Below are 21,724 nucleotides of genomic sequence, written 5' to 3' on the forward strand. Positions count from 1 at the left end.
CTATCCTATCAGAATCAACTCTACAATCTACTTTTTCCTATGAATGTTTGGGAAGACTATAGAATAATTAAATATACCAATAAGGAACTTTTGAGCATATTTGAAATATATAGGTCAGGGGGCCTGTCATTAAAAACCCTACAAGTACCTGTCAGTCTGTGGTGGTGGAAGTGGTCTCTGGTGCTGTCCAGTGTGAGCCTCTGGCCACGTATGACTGTGGCTACCAGAGCAGACAGTGTTGTTTTTAAGCATTCATTTTCTTGGCCCTGTACAGCACTAAGAAAAGCATCTTCCAATATGAAATGTCACCTTGTCTGGCCTTGGCCTCCCCATCAAACCTTTCTCTTACTTTAAGAGGAGACCTGTGCATGGCGCACACGCCTTTCATCTCAGCACTTGGGAGGCAGAGGCAGGTGGATCTTTGAGTTTGACGCTAGCTTTGTCTACAGAGTAAGTTCCTCAACAGTGTACAGATTCTGTAGCAAGCCTTGACTGTGAGAGCAATGATCTTAATGCTCAAGAGTATGACATTTGCTCTCTGTTTAGTCCCTCATAAAGCAGCAGAAGATTAATGAGGAGAACAGGACACTAAAGCAAGTAAAATGTCTTCTTTCTTCCCCAGACAATTGGTGCTGCCCAGTGAGTGATAGTGCTGGGGTTTTGGAGTGAGCCCTGCGTTCTTCTGTCTCCTTTTGAAATATGTTCATTCTCTTCTATGGTGTATTTTTGTTTTGTTTTGTTTTGTTTTTGATAAGGAATTGTAGATTCATGTTAGTGCCATGGTTTAAATTCATAAACACAGTTTTCCTCTGTGAACTGTAATGTGCATCGGCAGCAGTCAGGGCGCCGAGGTGTTACATGCTTGCATCAGTGGATCTCAGAAAGGTAGTGGTGAGCTCCTTGCTCCTTTCTCTGTTTCTGGGGCTCAGATGGAATATTGCTCAGAGATTTTGCCCACAAAGAATAATAAAATACTACTTGACTGTCCATCTCCTCATCTGACTAAACTTTGTGTCACTTTACATCTCATATAGTGTGTGGGCACACATACACAAACAAACAACACACCAGACACACCACACAAACATCCCATGTATCACACTTACCGTACACATACTGTATACCAGACATATCAGACACAACACAGGCTACACCAGATGTACTATACACACAAATACTAGCTGTCCCTCCTCACACACATACAAACCACATACTGACTACACATCACACACCAGACACTAGTCACTGTATACACATATTACACATATCACACACTACTTTAGAACAAAAGGATCTGCTCAGGGCAGGAAAGACAAGATTGTTCCAGTTATGTCCTTTAAAAAACTGAAAAATACTCATCTCTTCTCGGATATTTACATGGCATTTTTCTCTGTGAAAATTTTATTATTTTTTTTTATGAATTGCATGGTGATTAATGTAGCCCAGTAGTAAAATATGGAAGCATAGGAAGCACAGATAAGAAACAAAACAAAAAAATGTTGGAGAGGCTGATGCTGATGCTGATGATGATGATGATGATGATGGTGGTGGTGATGATGATTTCAGAACGTGTCCTGTTCTTTCAGAGGACCCAGGTTCAAGTGCCAGCACTTCACAGCAGGCAGATTTTAACTCCAGCTCCAGGGCACCCGGGTGTCTTTGGCCTTCTCAGACACTGGCCTTTTAAAGTTAACTCTTAAGTCCTCTGTCAAGCCCCTGGTACCTTTCCTGTCCTACGTGGATTGTAGTGTGCCCGTTAGGCAGATGGAAATGAAAGAAACAGAACTTGTCCACTATTACGGCTAACCAGAGTGTGTACACGGAGGAGCAGTCAGGTCCAGTGACTGCTCAGAGAGGCCGGTGTGGGAGGGAGTAAGCCACACCGACTGCCACGCTGCGGCACTTGGAAGCTGTCTCATGGACGCAGAGCTGGGGCTGCGTCTGCACCCCGTGTGCTGTGGGAGCATGGGCCGTGCAGTGCTTCCTGACTCCCGGAGCACAGTGCTTTGAAGCCAGTGCTCAGGGTGAAACAGGGCCACGTGACAAATGAAAGTGGCTTGGGTGCAGATTCCTTTTTATGTATCTGCTTTGAAGCAGCTACTCCTATTCTTTGGTCAGTTCACTTTTATGAATGTGGGAAATGTATTAATATTTTCACCTCAGAGTAAAACCTTTGCTTTCAAGGTCCACATTAAAAATGTAGAATGGAGATTTGGCCTTTAAGTGAAATAGAAGTAGAAGCTGTTAATTTTAAATGGTGAGTAACAGTGAGGATAATGACCATTGGTCACATTGGTGTTATTTTTAAAGACACTTGCATCCTACAAACTTTATTAAAACAGAAGTAGAAAATTGCTTTTAATATGATGCTGCCTAAGCCATGTGCTGTCCTCTGGTAGCTCTGTTGCTCATTGAGGGCTTAGCCAGGCAGCGGAGCAGTAGGACCTCTGCAAGGAGAAACTATTCAAATGGAGCCAAGACAGACACTGCCAAACCCTGGGCATAGTTATCCAGTCACTGTTGAAGCTGCCTACAGCTGCCCTGGTAAGGAAAGGAGCTGCCTGGCTTGTACACTGCACTTCCATGGTAAACGTAGCAGTGCCACAGTGGACGGCAGGCTTGGAAATGAGTGCTGACCACTGTGCGATAGGATTTGGGCAACAACATACTAGAGTCTTGTGGGTTCTCTTTTAGAGGCCGGTTAGCACTTAACTGAACTTTACTATAGTTTTTTTTTTAATCTTATGCAATGTGTATAGGTGTTTTGCCAGCATGTAAGTCTGTATAGCACATGCATGCCTGGTAGCCACAGATCCTTGGAATCAAAGCCAGGTCCTCTGCAGGGACAAGTGCTCTTAATAAATAAAATCACTGAGTCCCCATAAAGTTTATTATAATGCTCAGGATCTGAGAAGATGACACTTAAGCTAATGCCTGCAGTGGATGGGTAAGATCTTAGGAGCTATGTAGGCAGGGTGCTCCCTGTCTGCATGCCTTTCTTCTTAAAATCAGAACAAGCCTTGGCACAAAATAGAAAAGGAGAGATGGCAAGAGGGCTCAGTAGGGAAGGTGCTTGCTGCCAAGCTTAGGGACCTGAGTGCCATCGGCAGGACTTAACAGGGGGAAGGAGAGAACGTACTCCCTCCAGCTACCCTGACCTCCTGTGCGTCAGTGCTGTGTTTGGTAATTTTGTAGGCCTGACGCAGTCAGGGAGGGCTGTTCCAATGGAGGCCTAGTCACTTAGATGGAAGGTGAGGCTGCCAGTGGAGAGCAAGCACACTCTTGAGAGCCAGTGAAGGGACTGGGGGTGGGGTGGGCGTGTGCAGCTCTCTGTTCAGTGTTTCTGACAGTCATGCTTACTTTAAAAGCTATATATTTAAAAGCTCCATAGGTTGGAGTAGCTTTCCCTCCAACTACTCAGATTCCTCGGTAGCCTAGTGGTCACACACTGCAACACGGTGTCAGTGCCTTAGTGGGCAGCCCTGTCTTTGTTTCCTAAAGGTAACCCAGAAGTCTTGATCTGCGGATTTTTTTTCCTCTACGGGTTTTTGAGACAAGGTCTTTCTATATAGTCATGGCTATCTTTCTGGAACTCCCTACATAGACCAGGCTTTTTTCAAACTCACAAAGATTTCCTGCCTCTGTCTCCCAAGTGCTGGCATACACGGCTTCTGTGGGTTTCTTTTATGAACTAAGTAATAACCCTGAAATACTCATGGTAATGGGAGAATACCTACAAGCCCCTCAGGGGTCAAAGCATCTGGTAGCACACATTTTGTTCCCATACATCCCTGGAGAAGCGCCCCTTTTGGGAGGGAGAGCCCATCATCATACCATGGGTCCAGGCACAGCTGCCATCACTGCCACCAGTCAGTAACCAGTAGAAATGCCTGTGCTTGGCAGCACCTTAAGTATCTGGAGAATTTCTTACTTGTTGGCAGAAAAGAGGAATTAGGTTTCCTGTTAAAAATATGTTCTTCACACACTGATCTGGTCTGCCTCTGGGATTCCTTTGGGTCAGACCCATGTCACCAAGCACACTGAGGCTGCTGCTGTAGTAGCTAAAACGAAGCCACAGATGCTTAAATCGGAACCAGTCTTCACAGTGTACTTACGCATACAGTGAGGGAAGGGCTTTTCCTTTTATGAAGCAGAGCAAAACTGTGTAAGGATTGATCTGACAGACTCAAGTGGACCATGGTGGACCTTCAGGAGGTCCACCACCTCACTCAGTAGGGCAACAAAAGGTGAAATTTCAACTGCTGCCAGTATGTGCCTACAGTTTTGGTTTTTTGTTTGTTTTGTTTTTTTAATGACCTTGACAGTAGGTCACACTAAAGACAGTGTGTAGATTATGAATGTCTACTTCTCTCCCTTCAGTCAGCTTGATCAGAACCCAAGGAGTGGCTCATAGACACTGGGAGTTCTCCTTCAAGGAAAGATGTATATTAGGAGGTCACACACTGGTCCCTGTGTGGCATCTGAGTACCACACAGGGCATGTTTCCTCACAGCTGGCTCTTGTCCCTCCCCATCCTCGGTCACAGGAGAGTTTACTTGTTCTAGGATGCCATATAAATGGACACTGATGTTTCTTGCTGGTTTAGTGTCTAAACCCGAGGAGAACTTGTAAGGCTAGGGGGAGAGGCCTTAAATTAGCATATGAAGGTCGTATTTGAAAGCGCCTGGCCAGTTTCCGCTGGATATAGCTAAGGGGGTACGCCCTGTCCAGTTAACTGTTTTCTGTCCGCATCTAGGGTTATTAGATCTTCACTTCTCATTGCACTTAAGTATTCCAGCCACCCGGCTGCAGGCAAATCTAAACAGTGTAAGAACTAGTGTCCTCCTCTGTCCTGCCGTGTGTGCCAGTGAAGCGAAAGCTTTCCCCAAGTAACGCTGCCACACACCGCAACCAGCTAAGAGGCCCTGAGTGTACAGATAGAGGCAGGAGGAACCGAGCCCGGGTTCTGCCTAAGCAGGTGACGATGGGAGCAAGTGGGAGGAAGCCTCGGTGTAGTTTCCTTGCTGTTACAACATCTTTTAAAGACAGTAGAAGCTAGTGAAAATGTTTAGGCTATAGTGATATTGAGCCCAGTTTCATCTGACTTTTGCACATAGGAAAACTTTGTGTTGCTTTATTTTGTATGGCACTGCATCAGAAGAAAGTAGATTAAGTCAACAGAGTGAAATATTCCCCAGGTTTATGTTTAGAGCAAGGGTGCATAGATGCAGTTCAAAGAGCCAAGGCCATTCTCGCCAGCCAGGCCGCTGTAGACAGCCCAGCTGGGCTCGAGCAACTCAAAGGAGGGCTCAGAGAGATAGGTGTTCCTGTCCTGTTTAATTCCTGCAGGGTAGCGTTGGTGTTTATGGAGCGTATTTTAGTATTTTGTGGAGGGTTGATTGTGTATTCCCTTGAAATGAGTTACCTACCTACAGACAACCCAGGCAATAGTATTTCAAGACGTCTTGCTATGGTAGATGACGGTATGGGTGTTTGTCATTTAGCAAGGATGCTCATTTGAGTTCAGCAGTACTAGCGGTGTGTCCTGGTAGGGCTCCTGGCTAGGAGCATGTGTTCCATGCTCCCTTCTATTTAAAGGATGTAGACTTTTTTTCCTGAACACTGAGAAAAAGTACTTGTCCCACCCTTTTCATCCCACATCTAACCACTTACCATCTGGCACGTGCAGTGTGTCCAGGTGAGAAACATAAGTGGAAGGAAAGCTAGGACTTAAGTGGTAAAGGTGTGAGCACAGGGTGGCACATGCCTATAATGCCAGCCTTCAGCCAGACGAGCTCATAGCAAGTTTCAGGGCAACCGTGTTTACATAATGAGACCCTAATGCAAGAAATGAAAGAAGTAGCTGAGATTGTTTCTCGATAGTAAAATAGTCAACTTTTTTTCCCTAAAGATTTGTTTATTAATGTACATGAGTGCTTTATACCTGGAGGCCAGAAAAGAGCACCAAATCTCATTATAGATGCTTGTGAGCCACCATGTGGTTGCTGGAAATTGAACTCAGGACCTCTGGAAGAGCAGGTGGTGCTCTTAACCTCTGAGCCATCTCTCCAGCCCAAATAGTCAACTTTTTATTAGTTGCTTTAATATGCATATGTAATGGACCTGGAAGTATTTGTTTTCCTCTCCATGCTAAGTGTATTAAAATTATTTTCTGTGTGTAAATAACTCCCTGTATATATAGCTTTCTGGTAGAAAGTATATTAACAGTGGAAAATCATAATCTAGTGGCTAAAAGTTGTGAATCCATTAAAACAATCGCTCAGATGTGTGATATAATATGTTGCCTTTGTTCTGAAATTTACATGAAATCTGAAATCCAATTTTCCTGAGAGATAAATAATCTAATTAGTTTTCCACTAGTCTGGTGTATGAGCTAATCATGTTTATAGCATGAAAAACAAACATGCTATTGTACCCACCATGCACAGTTCATCAACAGATTAGTTTTTACTGTTTTTACAAGGTATGCTATATTGAAATTGTTTGGTAGTATCAATTTATGGTGTTCCCTAAAAGACTCTCCTGTTGCACATATTATTTCTCTGCATTAGAGAATGTGTTGAAGTTTGAAAATACCAAGAAAAGGGAAAGTTTTCATTTCTTAGGCATTACGTTAAGTGCAACATAGTTTTCAATTCCTATCTTTTTGAGGGAAATAATACTCATGCTATGTAAACACCACAGACTTAACAAACGTTGAAATCTAACAAAGTATTTGCATGCTCTAGTCCTTTGTGTCTTCTTCCTTTTACATGTCTATGGGCATATAAATGACAGGCCTGTGTGGTCTCCTCTGTCTTCCTCAGAGCATTAAGAAGAAGCATTCTAACAAACAGGAGATGGGCACCTACCTGAGGTTCATCGTCTCCCGCATGAAGGAGCGGGTGAGTGTTTGCTCTGGCTCCTCCCACTGTGGCTCTTGCTGTGGGAACCATGGTAACTTGTGCTGCCATATTTGGCTATAATCTAATTTGCTTTTAAAGACAAAGTCTCAGTATGTAGCCCAGACTGGACTTGAATGTGACACTCTCGCCTCTGCTTCCTGAGTGCCTATTCTATCAAATTTGACTCCTGCTTTATCCATTTTCTACAACAAATGTGTTTGTGTTGGACTGGACTGTGCCTTTTGTTTGACATAAGCGTTTCATTGTCTGCATTTAATGAAAACATTTTAAAAATTATTTTATCACAGCATTTGCATTGGTTACTGCTTTTCAAAATGAGACGGTATCTCTCAAATAGCTATTCCGTCAAACCTTGAAGAGGGCCACATTACATTAACTGCACACATTCTCCATTAGTTATAAAGCACATCTTGTAAGACTACAAAGTATATTGAGTTTTAGGAATTGATGTCTTACATGTCGCTTTGTGTATTTAATGACCTTTTAGGCTATAGACCTTAATAAGAAAGGAAAGGACAGCAAGCACCCGATGTACCGCAGGCTGGTGCACTCCGCTGTGGACGTCCCTACCATACAGGAGGTAACTTGGCTCCTTTATTTCCACTTCCACGTGTCTTTAACTACCAGGTAGAGTGTAGGTAGCAGTATACTCAACAGTGGTGGCTGTGGTGTCATAGGGTACCTTGTATTTTGCCACTGTTCCTGCTAATTGACACATTCCTGCTTATAAATGTCACATACTCTAATGCAAATTTTGAAAGGCCTGGATTTCAACCACGGACAGCTTCTGTTATTTGTTGACTACAGGAAGCACATTCTAGCCTGGCAGTTTGACGTTTTGTATGTAAAATACTGATTGCTGAGCATGACTTTCTACTTTAACAGTGTACTTGGGACCTTTAGTTAAAACTTAGGGTGTAGAATGGATTTAGCGTCTTGGGAAAACATAAAAGAAACAAAATCAGGGTTAAAGCTAGAAGAAGTAATTCTTAGATCTTTGAGAATCACAAACAGTGAGTGTTGACCATCATCACTTTCTCCCCAACTCTTCCCAGATCCAACCCTTTTCCACTCACCCACCAAGTCCAGTGGTGCTGCCCATATATCCCAGAATTTGGTCTTGTCTTTGTGCTACATTATAGGGCTTCAGGATCTAAAGGCACGGCCTCTCTTCACCCTCCCCCCCTCCCCCATGCTTGGCCTCCCAAATCCTCTAGACCTCACGGCTGCCACACTTCCCACAAAGGCTTCTAGACTCTGTTAGGCTCTCTGTGAAATAGGCTGACGCTATCTGGGTTAATGCTCTGGCCTAGTGTAATACGAGCAGAGTCCTGTAAGGAAAATTATTAGAAAGACGAGATTTTTATGATCTTCCCAGTTTGCATTCCAGTTTAAAATCCAAAATATGACTTCAGAGCAGAACTCAACAGGAGGCACTTTGGGGTAACTGTGGCTAGGTACTTAGCTGGGCAGCCACCGAACAGGTCCAGTGCCTGGTGTACCCCAGCTCTACAGAGGCAGGAATGCAGGGAGGACAGGTAAGCATCAAAGCTGGCTGGTACCACATGGCCTGCAATCCTATGTAGGCTGTGTAGGTAAGAACCTAGGAGACATGGCAATTTTCATTGAAGAAAGGACATTTGAACTAGACCTATATGGGAAAGAAGCTTCATGAGCGAAGAGGTGGGACACACTGGAGGGCATGGGGTGTGAGCATTCCTTAGAGGTGGGACACACTGGAGGGCATGGGGGTGAGCATTCCTTAGAGGTGGGACACACTGGAGGGCATGGGGTGTGAGCATTCCTTAGAGGTGGGACACACTGGAGGGCATGGGGGTGAGCATTCCTTAGAGGTGGGACACACTGGAGGGCATGGGGTGTGAGCATTCCTTAGAGGTGGGACACACTGGAGGGCATGGGGGTGAGCATTCCTTAGAGGTGGGACACACTGGAGGGCATGGGGTGTGAGCATTCCTTAGAGGTGGGACACACTGGAGGGCATGGGGGTGAGCATTCCTTAGAGGTGGGACACACTGGAGGGCATGGGGGTGAGCATTCCTTAGAGGTGGGACACACTGGAGGGCATGGGGTGTGAGCATTCCTTAGAGGTGGGACACACTGGAGGGCATGGGGTGTGAGCATTCCTTAGAGGTGGGACACACTGGAGGGCATGGGGGTGAGCATTCCTTAGAGGTGGGACACACTGGAGGGCATGGGGTGTGAGCATTCCTTAGAGGTGGGACACACTGGAGGGCATGGGGGTGAGCATTCCTTAGAGGTGGGACACACTGGAGGGCATGGGGGTGAGCATTCCTTAGAGGCCACTTTTATGCCAACATTACTGGGATTCAGAAATGCTTTTTTGCTATTTCCAGGTAGCTTAGTTTGATATATTCTACTTGAAAAGGTTTGGGCTCCTTTCTTCAAGGGGTGAGGGACAGAATCCTGAAGTCCTTCTATAAACTACACCTTAGAGGTCTGGTGACTGTCATGAGGGCTACAGGCTCCTTTTTCAGTCTCCATCCAGCTGTTAGGAAGATGGCAGGCATGTGTGGCCCTACTCTCATCTGAGCATTTCCTGTCAGCACAGCCCAGTAGCTGCTACCACTGCTGCAGACAAGGCGTGGCAGCTGTGAAGTCCACTGTGGGAAGTTAACACAGTAGCCACAGTGCTACCCGTGGCCCTGTCACTTGTGGTGCTGGTGGTGTGGCAGCAGCAGGAGTTCCTGATGTCCTCTGGGCAGACTCTGCTGTGTCCCCTTTTCAAGTCCTGTGGTTCACAGCACATTTGTCCTTCTGTCTTTTACTCCCAGAAGGTGAATGAGGGGAAGTACCGGAGTTACGAGGAATTCAAGGCTGACGCACAGCTGCTTCTCCACAACACAGTCATCTTCTATGGAGGTTCCGTCCTTTTTCTCTTTGTGTTCAGTTTGAAAATGTTAAACTCCACATTGAGTAATCCATATATGAGTAATGGTGTTGGGATTTAAACTGATGGTTACTTGCTGGTGTGGCATACAGAGGGGATGGCCAGTGCCTTGTGTGGGGAAAGCACACTGTTGACTATTTTTCTCTGGTGCTGAGGCTCTAGCCCTGGGACTTGTACATGACAATTAAGCACTGGACACTGAGCTGCCTCAGTGGATGCCGTCCTTCCATCTACACACTTTGTCTTATTCTAGAAAGTTTCCCAGCACTCCTGATAATTCCAGTGCTTTCCCACTAAGATCTCATTCTCAGAGACGAGATCATGTTCCACCCAGAGAATTAGTGGTTGTGTTAAATGCGAAATGAAAGTTGCCTATAGAAAGTATTTTGCCACCAGAATATTCTTTAAAATGTGTCTTGAGATGAACGTGTCTCCATTTGGTTAACTGAAATGGCAATAGAGTTACTTGACTTGATGGTGGTAATTTCTGAAGTATTGATGATAGGTTGTGTTTATCTTCCATTACAGCAGACAGTGAGCAAGCAGACATTGCAAGGATGTTATATAAAGACACGTGTCATGAGGTACCTACCATTCACACCTAATAATTAAACTTCTGCTAGAATCAAAACCTTAAGGTTTCTGCCCTTCATTGCTCCATTTTAATTATGGCATTTCCTCTGAATGTAATTGGATTTTCATGTTTGGCATACATGGGAAGTGAGTAAATAATGTAGCAACTTCCAAGCATTGCTAGTTGCTGACACGAGTGTTGGTGAGCCAGTGAAATGCAGATGAGCTGTGCTCTGCAGCCAGAGCCACATCTTGGAATGCTGGTTCACATGTGCCTCCTCCCGGCCACATGGGCACAGCCAGTTAACATGCAAACCTAAGTCAAAAACTGAAACTGCTATTTTTGAAAAAAAATTCTCACTTAAGGAGTTTGATTTCTTCAGTTCAATTTCAAACTTCACTTTTCCTTTTTAGTTATTAAACAAAAATCATATTGACTCTCCACAACGTAGGAAGGAATGAGATGGTGCTGTGGGTATAGACTTCCAGAGTGTGGACAGCTGTCTTCTGAGGAGAGTTGACAGCAGGGAAAAAGAGAAGTAGTCTGTACACTTAAGAAGAAAGCTCTGCAAGCGAGGGTGGCAGTGGGCACAGCAAGGGCAGGGTGCTGTCAGCCTGTGTGTGAGTGGCAGAGCCCAGTTGTCACACCGAAGGATTTGTGAATTGGCGTGTACTAGGTTAGGGGCCTGAGAGTGCATGTGTCTGCCGTGCAGCTGCGGCTCACACCGTTGCTTTGCTTTCCAGCTGGATGAGCTGCAGCTTTGCAAGAACTGCTTCTACCTATCCAACGCGCGGCCCGACAACTGGTTCTGCTACCCTTGCGTATGTGCAATTTTGTGATTTTCTTTTATAGAAAACTGTTTGAACTGCATTTATTTCCTGTTTACTTGGGGATGATAATACCTGTGAAATGTTTCTTTATATTATATAGTATATGTGATCTTCATGAATATGTACTACTCAAACATGAGAAAATAACAAAAATCATTTTTCAGTTCTGAATCTCAAGCAAAGCACTTAGTGAGCCCACACAGTGGTCCCTTGGTAAACAGGAGAGTGAGTCTCTGCTCTTCCTCTCACTTTCAACAAAACCCTGTGGCTCTGCCTCTATCTGTAGCTCAGCCACTTCCTGTGAATGGCACAGAACCTCTGGGAATTTGAGGGCAGGAACCCAGGTAGCACTGACATCAGGCAGACTCAAGGGGCTCACAATCCTAAAATTCCTCCTTTTCTAAGCAACGCCCAGGTGACGCTGGACACAGGAACAAAGTCAGTGCGCTCTGCTACCACTGTCATACACAGGGCTTTTGGCTCTGGAGGCAACCTTATCCTAATTTCTGCCTCATCTGGAAAATAAGTCTATAATTCTACTTTCTCTTAAGCATATGACTTGTGTATACTTTTTCTTACATTTGTGTGTGTTTCATAGTTAAAGGCAATGTTGTCCAAATGGATTATGTCCGACTCAGTCCACGCTTCTCTACCTCAGGAGTTCAAAGTTAAAAGCAACAACATTTCATTTTCAGATACCTAATCATGAACTGGTTTGGGCTAAAATGAAAGGTTTTGGGTTTTGGCCAGCCAAAGTCATGCAGAAAGAAGACAATCAAGTTGATGTTCGTTTCTTTGGCCATCACCACCAGAGGTAATTCCCAAACTCATGCAATAGCCAAAGCTGCATTCCTGAGTGTGTGGGTGACTGCTGTTAGAGACAGGGGCACTGTGTTGTTTTAAATTCAGCACATGCTTGTAGCTAGTAATAATTTGTGTGAGTTTTCCAGTATCATTGTAAACAGAACATGTTAGCAGGATGCTTGTTCCTTAGGCGCAGAGCAAACTGACCGTACCCATCACGCGGGGCAGGGACAGCGGCTCACACTGTAAAGATGCTCCGGCATCTGAGTCGGCTCTGTGACCCTAATAACAGGCAAAAGCAATCAAGTTGGGATTGTAGCATCAGTCTAAGAATGTGGAGGAGAGGGACAGCACACATCATCTCCCCTCCCAGGCGTGAGTTTGTAAAGCTTAGAAACTTACATATGTGGACACATAAAACATATGTATTCTAAACAAAGAAGCTGACTATAAAATTACTTCACATATTTTCATGGACAGATACCAACCTGTAGGATGACACACAGTACTGTTCTCACTCTGAGTTAAGGCCCCAACAACATTGAACATTAAAACTTAGGACGTTGACGGTATTATCCTAAGTCTTGTCACCATTACTTTAGATCAGAAAAGTGAACTCAACTTTTGAGAATTCCTACTGGACTCAGATTAAATAGTCCAGTGATAAAGCCAGAAACGGTTCCTCTAACCCAGGTATTAAAAGAATGGAGTCGTGCTAAAAGTCAGCCGTGTGTGTACGAGAAGCCTCAAAACAAAGGATTGTTTTCCCACCTGGTTTATCATTTATCTTATATAGACTGTGAGCACTTCAAATGTTTTCTCAAACTCATGTAGACGCACTTAGCAGACTTCAACTAATGACACAATGAACAGTTTTACTGCGCAGTGAACATTTGGCTTTGATGAGGATGTAGGGTTAGCATTGCAGCTTTACATATGATATCTCACTGTGCACATGCCAGTGAGGTCAGTCAGGGTCTGTCAGTGTGTCCAAGTCTCCGCACTGACTTCCAGTGGCTTCTATCCAGACACACTGGCGAGGCTCTCTGAGCTTTAGGAAAGCTGAGGCTGCAGCCCTCGTGCAAGCAGGATACAAATGGAAGCACAGCACCTAGTTTTGGTGGCAGTAAACACAGCGGTGAGTTATAACACAAATACAACTTTAAGATAGATAGGCCTCTCACTGAATCTGCTTGTCTATCATGTAATGCAGAAGCATTGATCTATATAGAATATACACAACAGTAAAAATTCCATCTTATTAAGAGTGATAGCCAGGTGTGGTTGGTGCATGCCTGTAATACCAACACTCAGGAGGCAGAGGCAGACTGATCTACAGAGTGAGTTCAGGACAGCCAGGGCTATTACATACTCAGAACACACACACACACACACACACACACACACACACACACACACACAGAGAGAGAGAGAGAGAGAGAGAGAGAGAGAGAGAGAGAGACAGAGAGAGACAGAGAGAGACAGAGAGAGAGACAGAGAGACAGAGAGAGACAGAGAGAGACAGAGACAGAGAGAGAAGTATTTAATGTATTGAAATCATGAATTAAGCACCAAAAGAATATGGCTCATGAGGAGGCACTAGTTGCTAATTTTGAGGAGTGTGGTTTTGATAATATATTGTGCTATTTGTAGGCAGCAGAAAAAGTAAGCCACAAACTCCCTTCTCCTGCACTGTGAGGCTGATCTGCCTGACACATGGGGCCTGCTGTAGTGGGTCTCTCTAGGATCTGTGAGGCAGTCAGCTTCCTGAGGGTAGCCAGACCTTTTTGATATAAATTGCTGGCGATGGCATAAGTGCGGTTGGGAGCCAGCAGAGAAGACGTTAGATCCTTTGGGGTCACAGAGTCTGTTTATACATCTGCATATTGTACGACTGTAAGTTGTGGGATGTCTGTACTTTTTAAACATGTTATTTTATTTGTAGCACAGGATACCCAATGTCAGATTAAATAGAAACTTATGTGTGGAAATGTTTTAAATTATTTTGAGAATGTAAGGGCAGGAGCATCCATCCTGGGGGGTGACCCGTACACTTTGTCACAGACTCCTCACTGCAGCAACTCCCTTTTACACTTGTACAACAGGAGAGCACGACTTCCGTGTTCTAGGTCACCTTTACCTCCTGTCCCCTCTCATCTTTAGCTCAGTTACAAAGGCAGAGACACCATGTATCAAGAACATGCATCACATGCGTCCAGTTGCCAGGCTGTGTGTGTGTGTGTGTGCGTGTGCATGGGTACACAGACATGCTTGTGTGCCCATTTTGAAATTTTTTGTGCTTTTGGTTTTTTGAGACAAGGTTTCTCTGTGTAGCCCTGGCTGTCGTGGACTCCCTTTGTAGACCAGGCTGGCCCCGAGTTCACAGAGATCCCCCTGCCTCTGCCTCCTGAATGCTGGGATTACAGGTGTGCGCCAACCACGTCCAGCTGAAATTCTGTGCATTTTGAAATGGTTTCATAAAGCTGGCCGGCATATAACTGGATGGGCCCTGGTAGCTTTACACTGTCTAAGACAGTAAATATTTTTTAAAAGACTGTTGTATGAATAGCAGCAAGCAGAGCTGGCTAAAGAGGGCAGTGAGTGAGCCACTGTGTCCTGGGGACTGGCTCCGAGTTTGCCGAGCCCTGAGTGTCAGCCTCGGTCAAGTTGTTGCAGATACTCTTCACAGTCGCAGAGTCCACACCACGCTGTTAAGCCTCCGGGCACTGTGGCTGTCTGCCTACATCCCACATGCACCCGCAGGGCCTGGATCCCGTCCGAGAACATTCAGGACATCACGGTCAATGTTCACCGGCTGCACGTGAAGCGCAGCATGGGCTGGAAAAAGGCCTGTGACGAGCTGGAGCTGCATCAGCGGTTCCTCCGTGAAGGAAGGTTCTGGAAGTCTAAGAACGAGGACCGAGGTGAGGAGGAGGCAGAGTCCAGTATCTCCTCCACCAGTAATGAGCAGGTGAGTCTCCGCGTCTCGGTAAGGTCTCTCCATGCAGAAGTCTCCACGTACGCTCCTCACGGTCATAAACAGGTTTTGACATCGTCTTTCCCTTTTCTACAAACATCTGTAAAGTTCTCTGCACAAGTAACCAAACCAGTGCAAAGACGTGAGTGGGTACAAGCGACTTGGAGCCTGACCCGGCCGGTGGGAGGAGAGCAAGTGCGCTGCTCGGCTCTGCAGGTCCACTGGCTCTCACCAGCAATCCACAGCAGGAACGACGCGAGTGGCTCCTGAGTGGATGGAAGGACTCCCTTCTCTCCTGCGGGTCCACTACAAGTATTCTCAGCACAGAGGTATTTCCTAGTGTGCCAAATAATAAGATATTACTTTTATAATGCCCACAGCTGAAGGTCACTCAAGAACCAAGAGCAAAGAAAGGACGGCGTAATCAGAGTGTGGAGCCCAAAAAGGAAGTAAGTTGCCCACCTCACAGTGTCCAGGTGGCAATCGAAAGAGGGAAGAGCCTCAAAGTACGGTCAAGACAGTCAAGTAATGTCCGTCACGTTAAGGCCCAGTCTCCCGACTCCTGTCGTTGTGGACTGCTGCTCGACCAGCACGCGAGTGCACAGTCTCCGTCCCCAGTAAGCAGCCGTGGAGCAGAGGCCGGGGAGCGAGCAGGGTGCTGCTGCGTTTCCCGAGAACCTGGTGTTTTTCATGGCGTTGTGTAAAACAGAGCAGTTATCTGATAAACAAGTTCGGCCAGGACTAAAACAAGGAGACCGTGGTCAAGCTTTCTTTTTTTTTGTATGAACCAAGCATGTTTTAAAATTGTAAATCTGGGTACATGCCAGACACATTTCATTGAGGTATGATTTAGGACTTGAGGAAATGACTATGTAAGATGTTAATGATTTTATATTTTACAAACCAAAAACTTTTGTCTTTAGTTACAAGCCAAAAACTTAGTTTACTTTAAAAGTTAAGATCCATCGTGTTAACATATAATGAATTTATAAATGAAACATTTGTTTATACAATTAATAGCTTAAGAAAATTCTAATTTTTTAAATTTACTAGTTGGATATAAGGAGGATTTACTTAATTGTGATAAAATAGAACACAAGACCAGCTTAATTACCTGCTTGGCAACACCTGTATGTGAGAGAGAAAGAGAGAGAGAGGGAGGGAGTGTACACTGAATTTTTATCTTAGCTGGGGTGAGTTATATTCCCCTGTTTTGCTTCTTTAGGAACCAGAGCCAGAAACAGAAGCAGTAAGTTCCAGCCAGGAAATCCCCACAATGCCTCAGCCAATTGAGAAAGTGTCGGTGTCAACCCAGACCAAGAAGTTAAGTGCCTCTTCCCCAAGAATGCTGCATCGAAGCACCCAGACGACTAGCGATGGCGTCTGTCAGAGCATGTGCCACGACAAATACACCAAAATTTTTAATGACTTTAAAGACAGGATGAAGTCGGACCACAAGCGTGAAACAGAGAGAGTGGTCCGGGAAGCGTTGGAAAAGGTGGGGCTGTGCATTGCTGGGGGGTGGAGAGTGGAACAGCTTCTCACAGGAGCGGTTGTTACAGTGTCCCCATTAGTGATGCTTTCTTGCTGCTGTCTTGTATGTGTGTGAAACAGGGAACAGAGCCTGACCCAGCAATGAGGCGTTGCTTACTTGTTGTCTGTCGCTGTCTTCATTTCAGTTGCGTTCTGAAATGGAAGAAGAAAAAAGACAAGCTGTAAATAAAGCTGTAGCCAACATGCAGGGTGAGATGGACAGAAAGTGTAAGCAGGTGAAGGAAAAATGTAAGGAAGAATTTGTAGAGGAGATCAAGAAGCTAGCGACGCAGCACAAGCAGCTCATTTCTCAGACCAAGAAGAAGCAGTGGGTGAGTAGCATTCTGTCCGCACTGCTCCTGCGGATGTTATCTGCTGTGGTGAGGTCACCGCAGAAAGAGAGGTGCGGTGCACACAGACGGGGCCCCCAGAAAAGTAAGTTAGCTTCAAAGCATTCAGGGGGTGTGCAGGAACCCTCCTGGGCGAGCAGCTTCTGCAGCAGTGCAGACACTGCTGTCCCAGGGGGTCTCAGTCGGCTTTGACCTAGAGGCAGCCGAGACCGTCCAAGCAGAAAAGCTGCAGATGCTTCCCCACGGTGGGCGGTGTCCCTGTCCCAGGCACTCAGTTATGGTACTTTACAGAAATTGCTTCCTCTTACAGTAAGCGCACCTCAATGCTTGGTAAGCACTCTCCCTTCAACCTGACTGCACGAGTCAGGAGGCCTGTTTGTGCGCCTTTCCTCCCTGTGGGATAAAGGCTCCTGCACTGCTCTCTCAGCTCCAGAGCTGTGAGGGAACTACCTGCTGGGACCAGTTATCCTTTAAGCTCCTTAGTTTCAATTTAGATGATATTCTGTATAGCATTTCATAATAAGTCTTCCTTTTACCCAGCTTCTGTTATGAAGATTCTGTAAATATATTTAAAGTTTTCATGAAGTATGTGGTAAGAAAAACTGTTATAAAGATTTAGCAAGACTGACTAGGGTGCCTGGGTAGACATTTGGTGACAACTGCTGGCTAAGGACGCAGGTCTCACTAGCCAGGCTGAGGTGTGCTCAGGCAAGCCTCAGCAGACCCAGACACCACACGGTAATTCTGTCTTACAGAAGATACTTGATTTATTGAGAACATGACTATAAATTCATAAAAAGTCAAAAGGAACTGAGAAGAGGGGCCACTGCAGGACCGCAGCTTTGCTGTTAGCCCTGTCAGGCAGGAGGGCTGTGTGTTCTGACTTGTTTGGACAAGGCATTTGAAGGCTTCTGTCACTGAACATTGATTAAAGCTCCCATGAGAGGTGGGGTCATCCTAAGCCAGGATCCAACCCCCGCTTTCTGCCCAAAATGTTATCTCCCACCATTACTGTAAGATATTGTACAGAGCGACAGGGACAGAGCATACCCAGATGCCAGAGGCCATGAGACACATGTGGGAAGCCTGGGTCCTCCCAGAGTATCTGTGGAGAATGGGAGGAAGGCAGGCGTCAAGGAGACCAGGGAGTGAAATAAGCGTAGTCTGCAGCCACATAGCCCAAGATTTAAATTCTGGCTGCAGTGGTTAACCCGTGTGCCCCTACCCTCACTCTCTCTACCGTCCCAGAAGCAATATGGCAGGAGCTGCCATTGTTGTTGTAGCAAACCACAAAACTCATAACACTAATTTTGACAGGAAATAAATATGCAGCCAAGAAGAGAACCGGAAGGCGGATGTCTGGCACCCTGGTGTAGGAGTGCTTGGTCCTCCTGTGAGACTCTCGCCCACGCTCAGGGCCACTGGGGTCTTGTGGGTGATAGGCACAGCAGTCGCTCTTGCTCTGCTGCTCATCTGCCTTGTAGGCATCCACAGCAGTGCAGCCATTAGCGCCCCAGCCCTGCCTGCTTAAAACTCAAGCATGAGCCTCCCCTCGTTCCATCTCCCGTGTCTGACAGTCTGGCCTCAACGCCAGGTACCTTTAGACCCAGCTCTCCATGCTAGGAACTCTTAGTAGCAAGAGTGAGTGCTCCCTGAAAGATAGGGCAAGGGAAGGCCTCTCCAGCCTGGGGCGCGGGGGAAGTGGCTCTACACTGCTCTGCTTCCCTAGAACATAGGAGGTCCTGCATTTAATCCCAAGCACCCACACGCCAAATGAAAGTCCAAGTCAGGTAGGGATGGAGACCAGAGCACTATGGCGTCAGTCATCTCTGTGCAGTAGAGGGGTGTGATGTGTGGGAGAACAGAGCTGCAAATGCCCTTCCACAGGGAGTCACATCTGGTCAAGAATGTGAGGGAAGAGCTGTGTGAGGGGAGGAAACAGCTGCTGCCTGAGCTGTGGAATGAGCCTATGGCAAGCCAGGCTGATGCAGTGTTGGGAGGACGCCTGAGCCCTCACCATGGGTTCAGTCCTTCCACACAAGCTACTGCAGTGCACATGTGCCTGTGGGTTAGCCTGAGCCAGAGCAGAGCTTTGCAAGCCTTAGAAACATAGTGGGCCCTGAGCTGTCCCTGCTGGTCTCACGCGTGCCCCCTGCCCTGCAGTGCTACAACTGTGAGGAGGAGGCCATGTACCACTGCTGCTGGAACACGTCCTACTGCTCCATCAAGTGCCAGCAGGAGCACTGGCACGCAGAGCACAAGCGCACCTGCCGCCGGAAGAGATGAGCCCGCGCCACCTCACATGCAGCGGTTTTTGTTTCCAAGAAGCCAAAATTGTTTAGAATTTGCTTCCCATTTTGCACCAGCCTTTAAACACTTTTCGTGGTGAAATTTTGCACAGTAGTTTAAATCTTTTGTTAGTGCTCCTCCGGCATTTTTCGGGGGCTGAAGTAACACCAATGGAGGGCATTATTCAAATTCTAATTGAGGATTTGTTGCATTTTCAGCAAATTTTAAAACGTTTTTAGGTTTTACAGAGATTTTAACCTTTAAACAACAGATCTTAAAAAAAACAAAAACAAAAAAACCAACAACAGGTGAATACGAGTTGAGTCTAACACAGACAGAAGAGAGCTGAATGTAAGAGCGGCAGGCACTGCAGAGGAGAAGTACTACCTGGCCGGCCGTGCTGAACTGGCGTGCTGCAGCTGGCTCACTGTTGGCAGGCGCTGCCTGTGGCCGTGATTGAATATAGGGAACAGGGTTGACACAGCAGGGCTAGCCCTGCATATTTTTTCTTAAATATTTCCCAATTGTGTTTTCATTATTTCTTTTCAATATATAACTTTTATAACAAATTATTAGCTTTGATCTTGTAGTTTAAAATTGCAGGGAAACTGGGGTAATCTTTTACTGAGCTGGATCTTAGAGAAAAAAAATGAATATTTAAAATTTAAAGTTTGCACATTTCATCCTTGTCCTGACATGAGTGCTTGTAACAAAATCAGCAGCAAAAACAAAAATCAAAAGCCAAAAACTACCTGTACTCAGAACGTGGAATTACAGCTGAGGCCCATGAGTTTCTTAACTGAGGCCCTCCCTCCCCGGTGCCACCTGAACCTCCCCTGTGTCTCCTTGCGTGGAGTTACTACTCAGAGAGACAGCACTTACGTGCCACAGCAGCCGCTGTGTTGTAGGGAAGGGGCATTGCTACTAATGAACTCCATCACTGTACACAGTGAATAATGCATGTTACTTTTCTTGTATTAAAGATATGTGATTTGTACAAAGTCTGTATTTTGCGGGATGTCTGGTTAAGAAGAATCACTGGTAGGAATGGATCGACAGTTGAATAACATTTTTTATACATAGATATATAAAAGACAACCAGGAAAATTAAATTTCTTCAAAACTATCTCACAATTTGGTTTTTTTTTTCTCCAAGACTGATCATAGACCAAATCAAATTCCCACTTTATCCTTTAGTTATTTTTTTGAGGTTAGAGAGATAATTTGTAAATATTTATTTAGACCTTTGATATTTATTAAAGCAATTACTTACAACAGAAGTGAAAGAGTCGGGAGAAAAGCCTTTAAGACAGTTTTCTCCGGTCCATCAGGGTCACTCTAAAGATGAAAGTAAGGAGTTGTCTGTGACTTCTCCACCTGGCACCGATGCTACTGCAGACGGTGGTAACTACTGCCAAACGGAGCTCGCTCTTTTGTACAGACCACCAGTAGCCGTCAACTCCTCCAGGTTATGCAGGACGTGCAATAGCTCAGCACCCCCGCTCCCTCCTCGCTGCCACGTAACCGTCATTGCTGCTGCGCTGCCCTAGCAAGGACACCTGACAGTCTTTGATTGTTTTCAGGTTTTCAGACTTCGATCCACCCCTGTGAAAGCAAGTTATTGTGGGAATATTTTTGGTGTAAAATCATTCCAGAGTATGTACTATTTACCTGATAGCTGCATGAAAGTGAGGTTCCTGTTACTTTGGCTTCTTGTCTCTGTCGACACGGCTGCACATTTCCAAGTTACTACAGTGTGAAAACTGTGTGTTTAAAAAAAAAACAAAATTAAAAAAAGAGATTGTGGCCTGGTTTTGTAAAAGTTTTAGGTAAAATTCCAATTGATTGTTTTAGGAATCCTTAAAAATTTCTGCAATCATAAAGCTACATCAAAGTGTTGAGCTTAGCCACTCTGCACATTGTAAGTACCCATCGTGGCTGTCCAGTCCTATGATGCATTCTGGCGTTTTGTAAGCTGCTCTGACTAGCAATATATAGATTTCATTTACTGTGTTAACATTGGTTAATAAATGTATTTAAAAAAACAACTCTTGTCAGTAACCTGCTTTAGTCCAGTGTCCTGTCATAGACATGATACAACTGCACCTAAGGCCAAGGCAGGAGCTGTGCACTGCTCATGGTGACTGGAACCAGTGTGGGGAGCTGGTAAAGAGCACTGGCTGCTCTTGCAGAGGACCAGAGTTTGCTCCCATGAGGCAGCTCACAAGCATCTCCAGTTCCAGGGGACCCAGTGTCCTCTTCTGACCGTTGCGGGCACCAGGCACACTCATGGGGCGTATACTACGCAGGCAGCACATTCACACACACAAAATGTAAAAAGAATCAAGTGTACTCTGTGCAGTTCTTCACTTCAGCACGTATCCTGGATTACACGTGTCATGTCTCAGACGAGCATGGGAACGTGTCTGTGCCTGCTCCTGACTGGAATGCTGAGCAGGCAGGGTCATCCTGCTGCCACTTAGCATGGCGGGTGGTGCTATTTCACTGGTCT

At 45.6% G+C, this 21,724-nt stretch overlaps 1 protein-coding gene across 13 annotated transcripts in view; it reads left to right on the forward strand.

Annotated features, from left to right (window-relative positions):
* ZMYND11 (zinc finger MYND-type containing 11) overlaps positions 1 to 21,260 on the forward strand; it is an 85,422-nt gene extending 64,162 nt beyond the window's left edge. For 8 of the 13 annotated variants that reach the window (XM_084782782.1, XM_084782783.1, XM_084782779.1 and 5 more), the window contains 11 exons: positions 6,828 to 6,905; positions 7,414 to 7,506; positions 9,740 to 9,827; positions 10,384 to 10,439; positions 11,173 to 11,250; positions 11,955 to 12,073; positions 14,827 to 15,034; positions 15,421 to 15,657; positions 16,266 to 16,538; positions 16,720 to 16,905; positions 19,087 to 21,260. In XM_084782782.1, the coding sequence (XP_084638908.1) occupies positions 6,828 to 6,905; positions 7,414 to 7,506; positions 9,740 to 9,827; positions 10,384 to 10,439; positions 11,173 to 11,250; positions 11,955 to 12,073; positions 14,827 to 15,034; positions 15,421 to 15,657; positions 16,266 to 16,538; positions 16,720 to 16,905; positions 19,087 to 19,209 (1,539 nt within the window). In that variant the 3' untranslated portion in view covers positions 19,210 to 21,260. The remainder of the gene's footprint in view (positions 1 to 6,827; positions 6,906 to 7,413; positions 7,507 to 9,739; positions 9,828 to 10,383; positions 10,440 to 11,172; positions 11,251 to 11,954; positions 12,074 to 14,826; positions 15,035 to 15,420; positions 15,658 to 16,265; positions 16,539 to 16,719; positions 16,906 to 19,086) is intronic. The other 5 variants (XM_084782775.1, XM_084782777.1, XM_084782776.1 and 2 more) reach the window with 3 other exon arrangements.
* Positions 21,261 to 21,724: the final 464 nt, after the last annotated feature.

Source organism: Acomys minous, assembly GCF_964271855.1.
Source record: "Acomys minous genome assembly, chromosome: 5".
NCBI lineage: Eukaryota > Metazoa > Chordata > Mammalia > Rodentia > Muridae > Acomys > Acomys minous.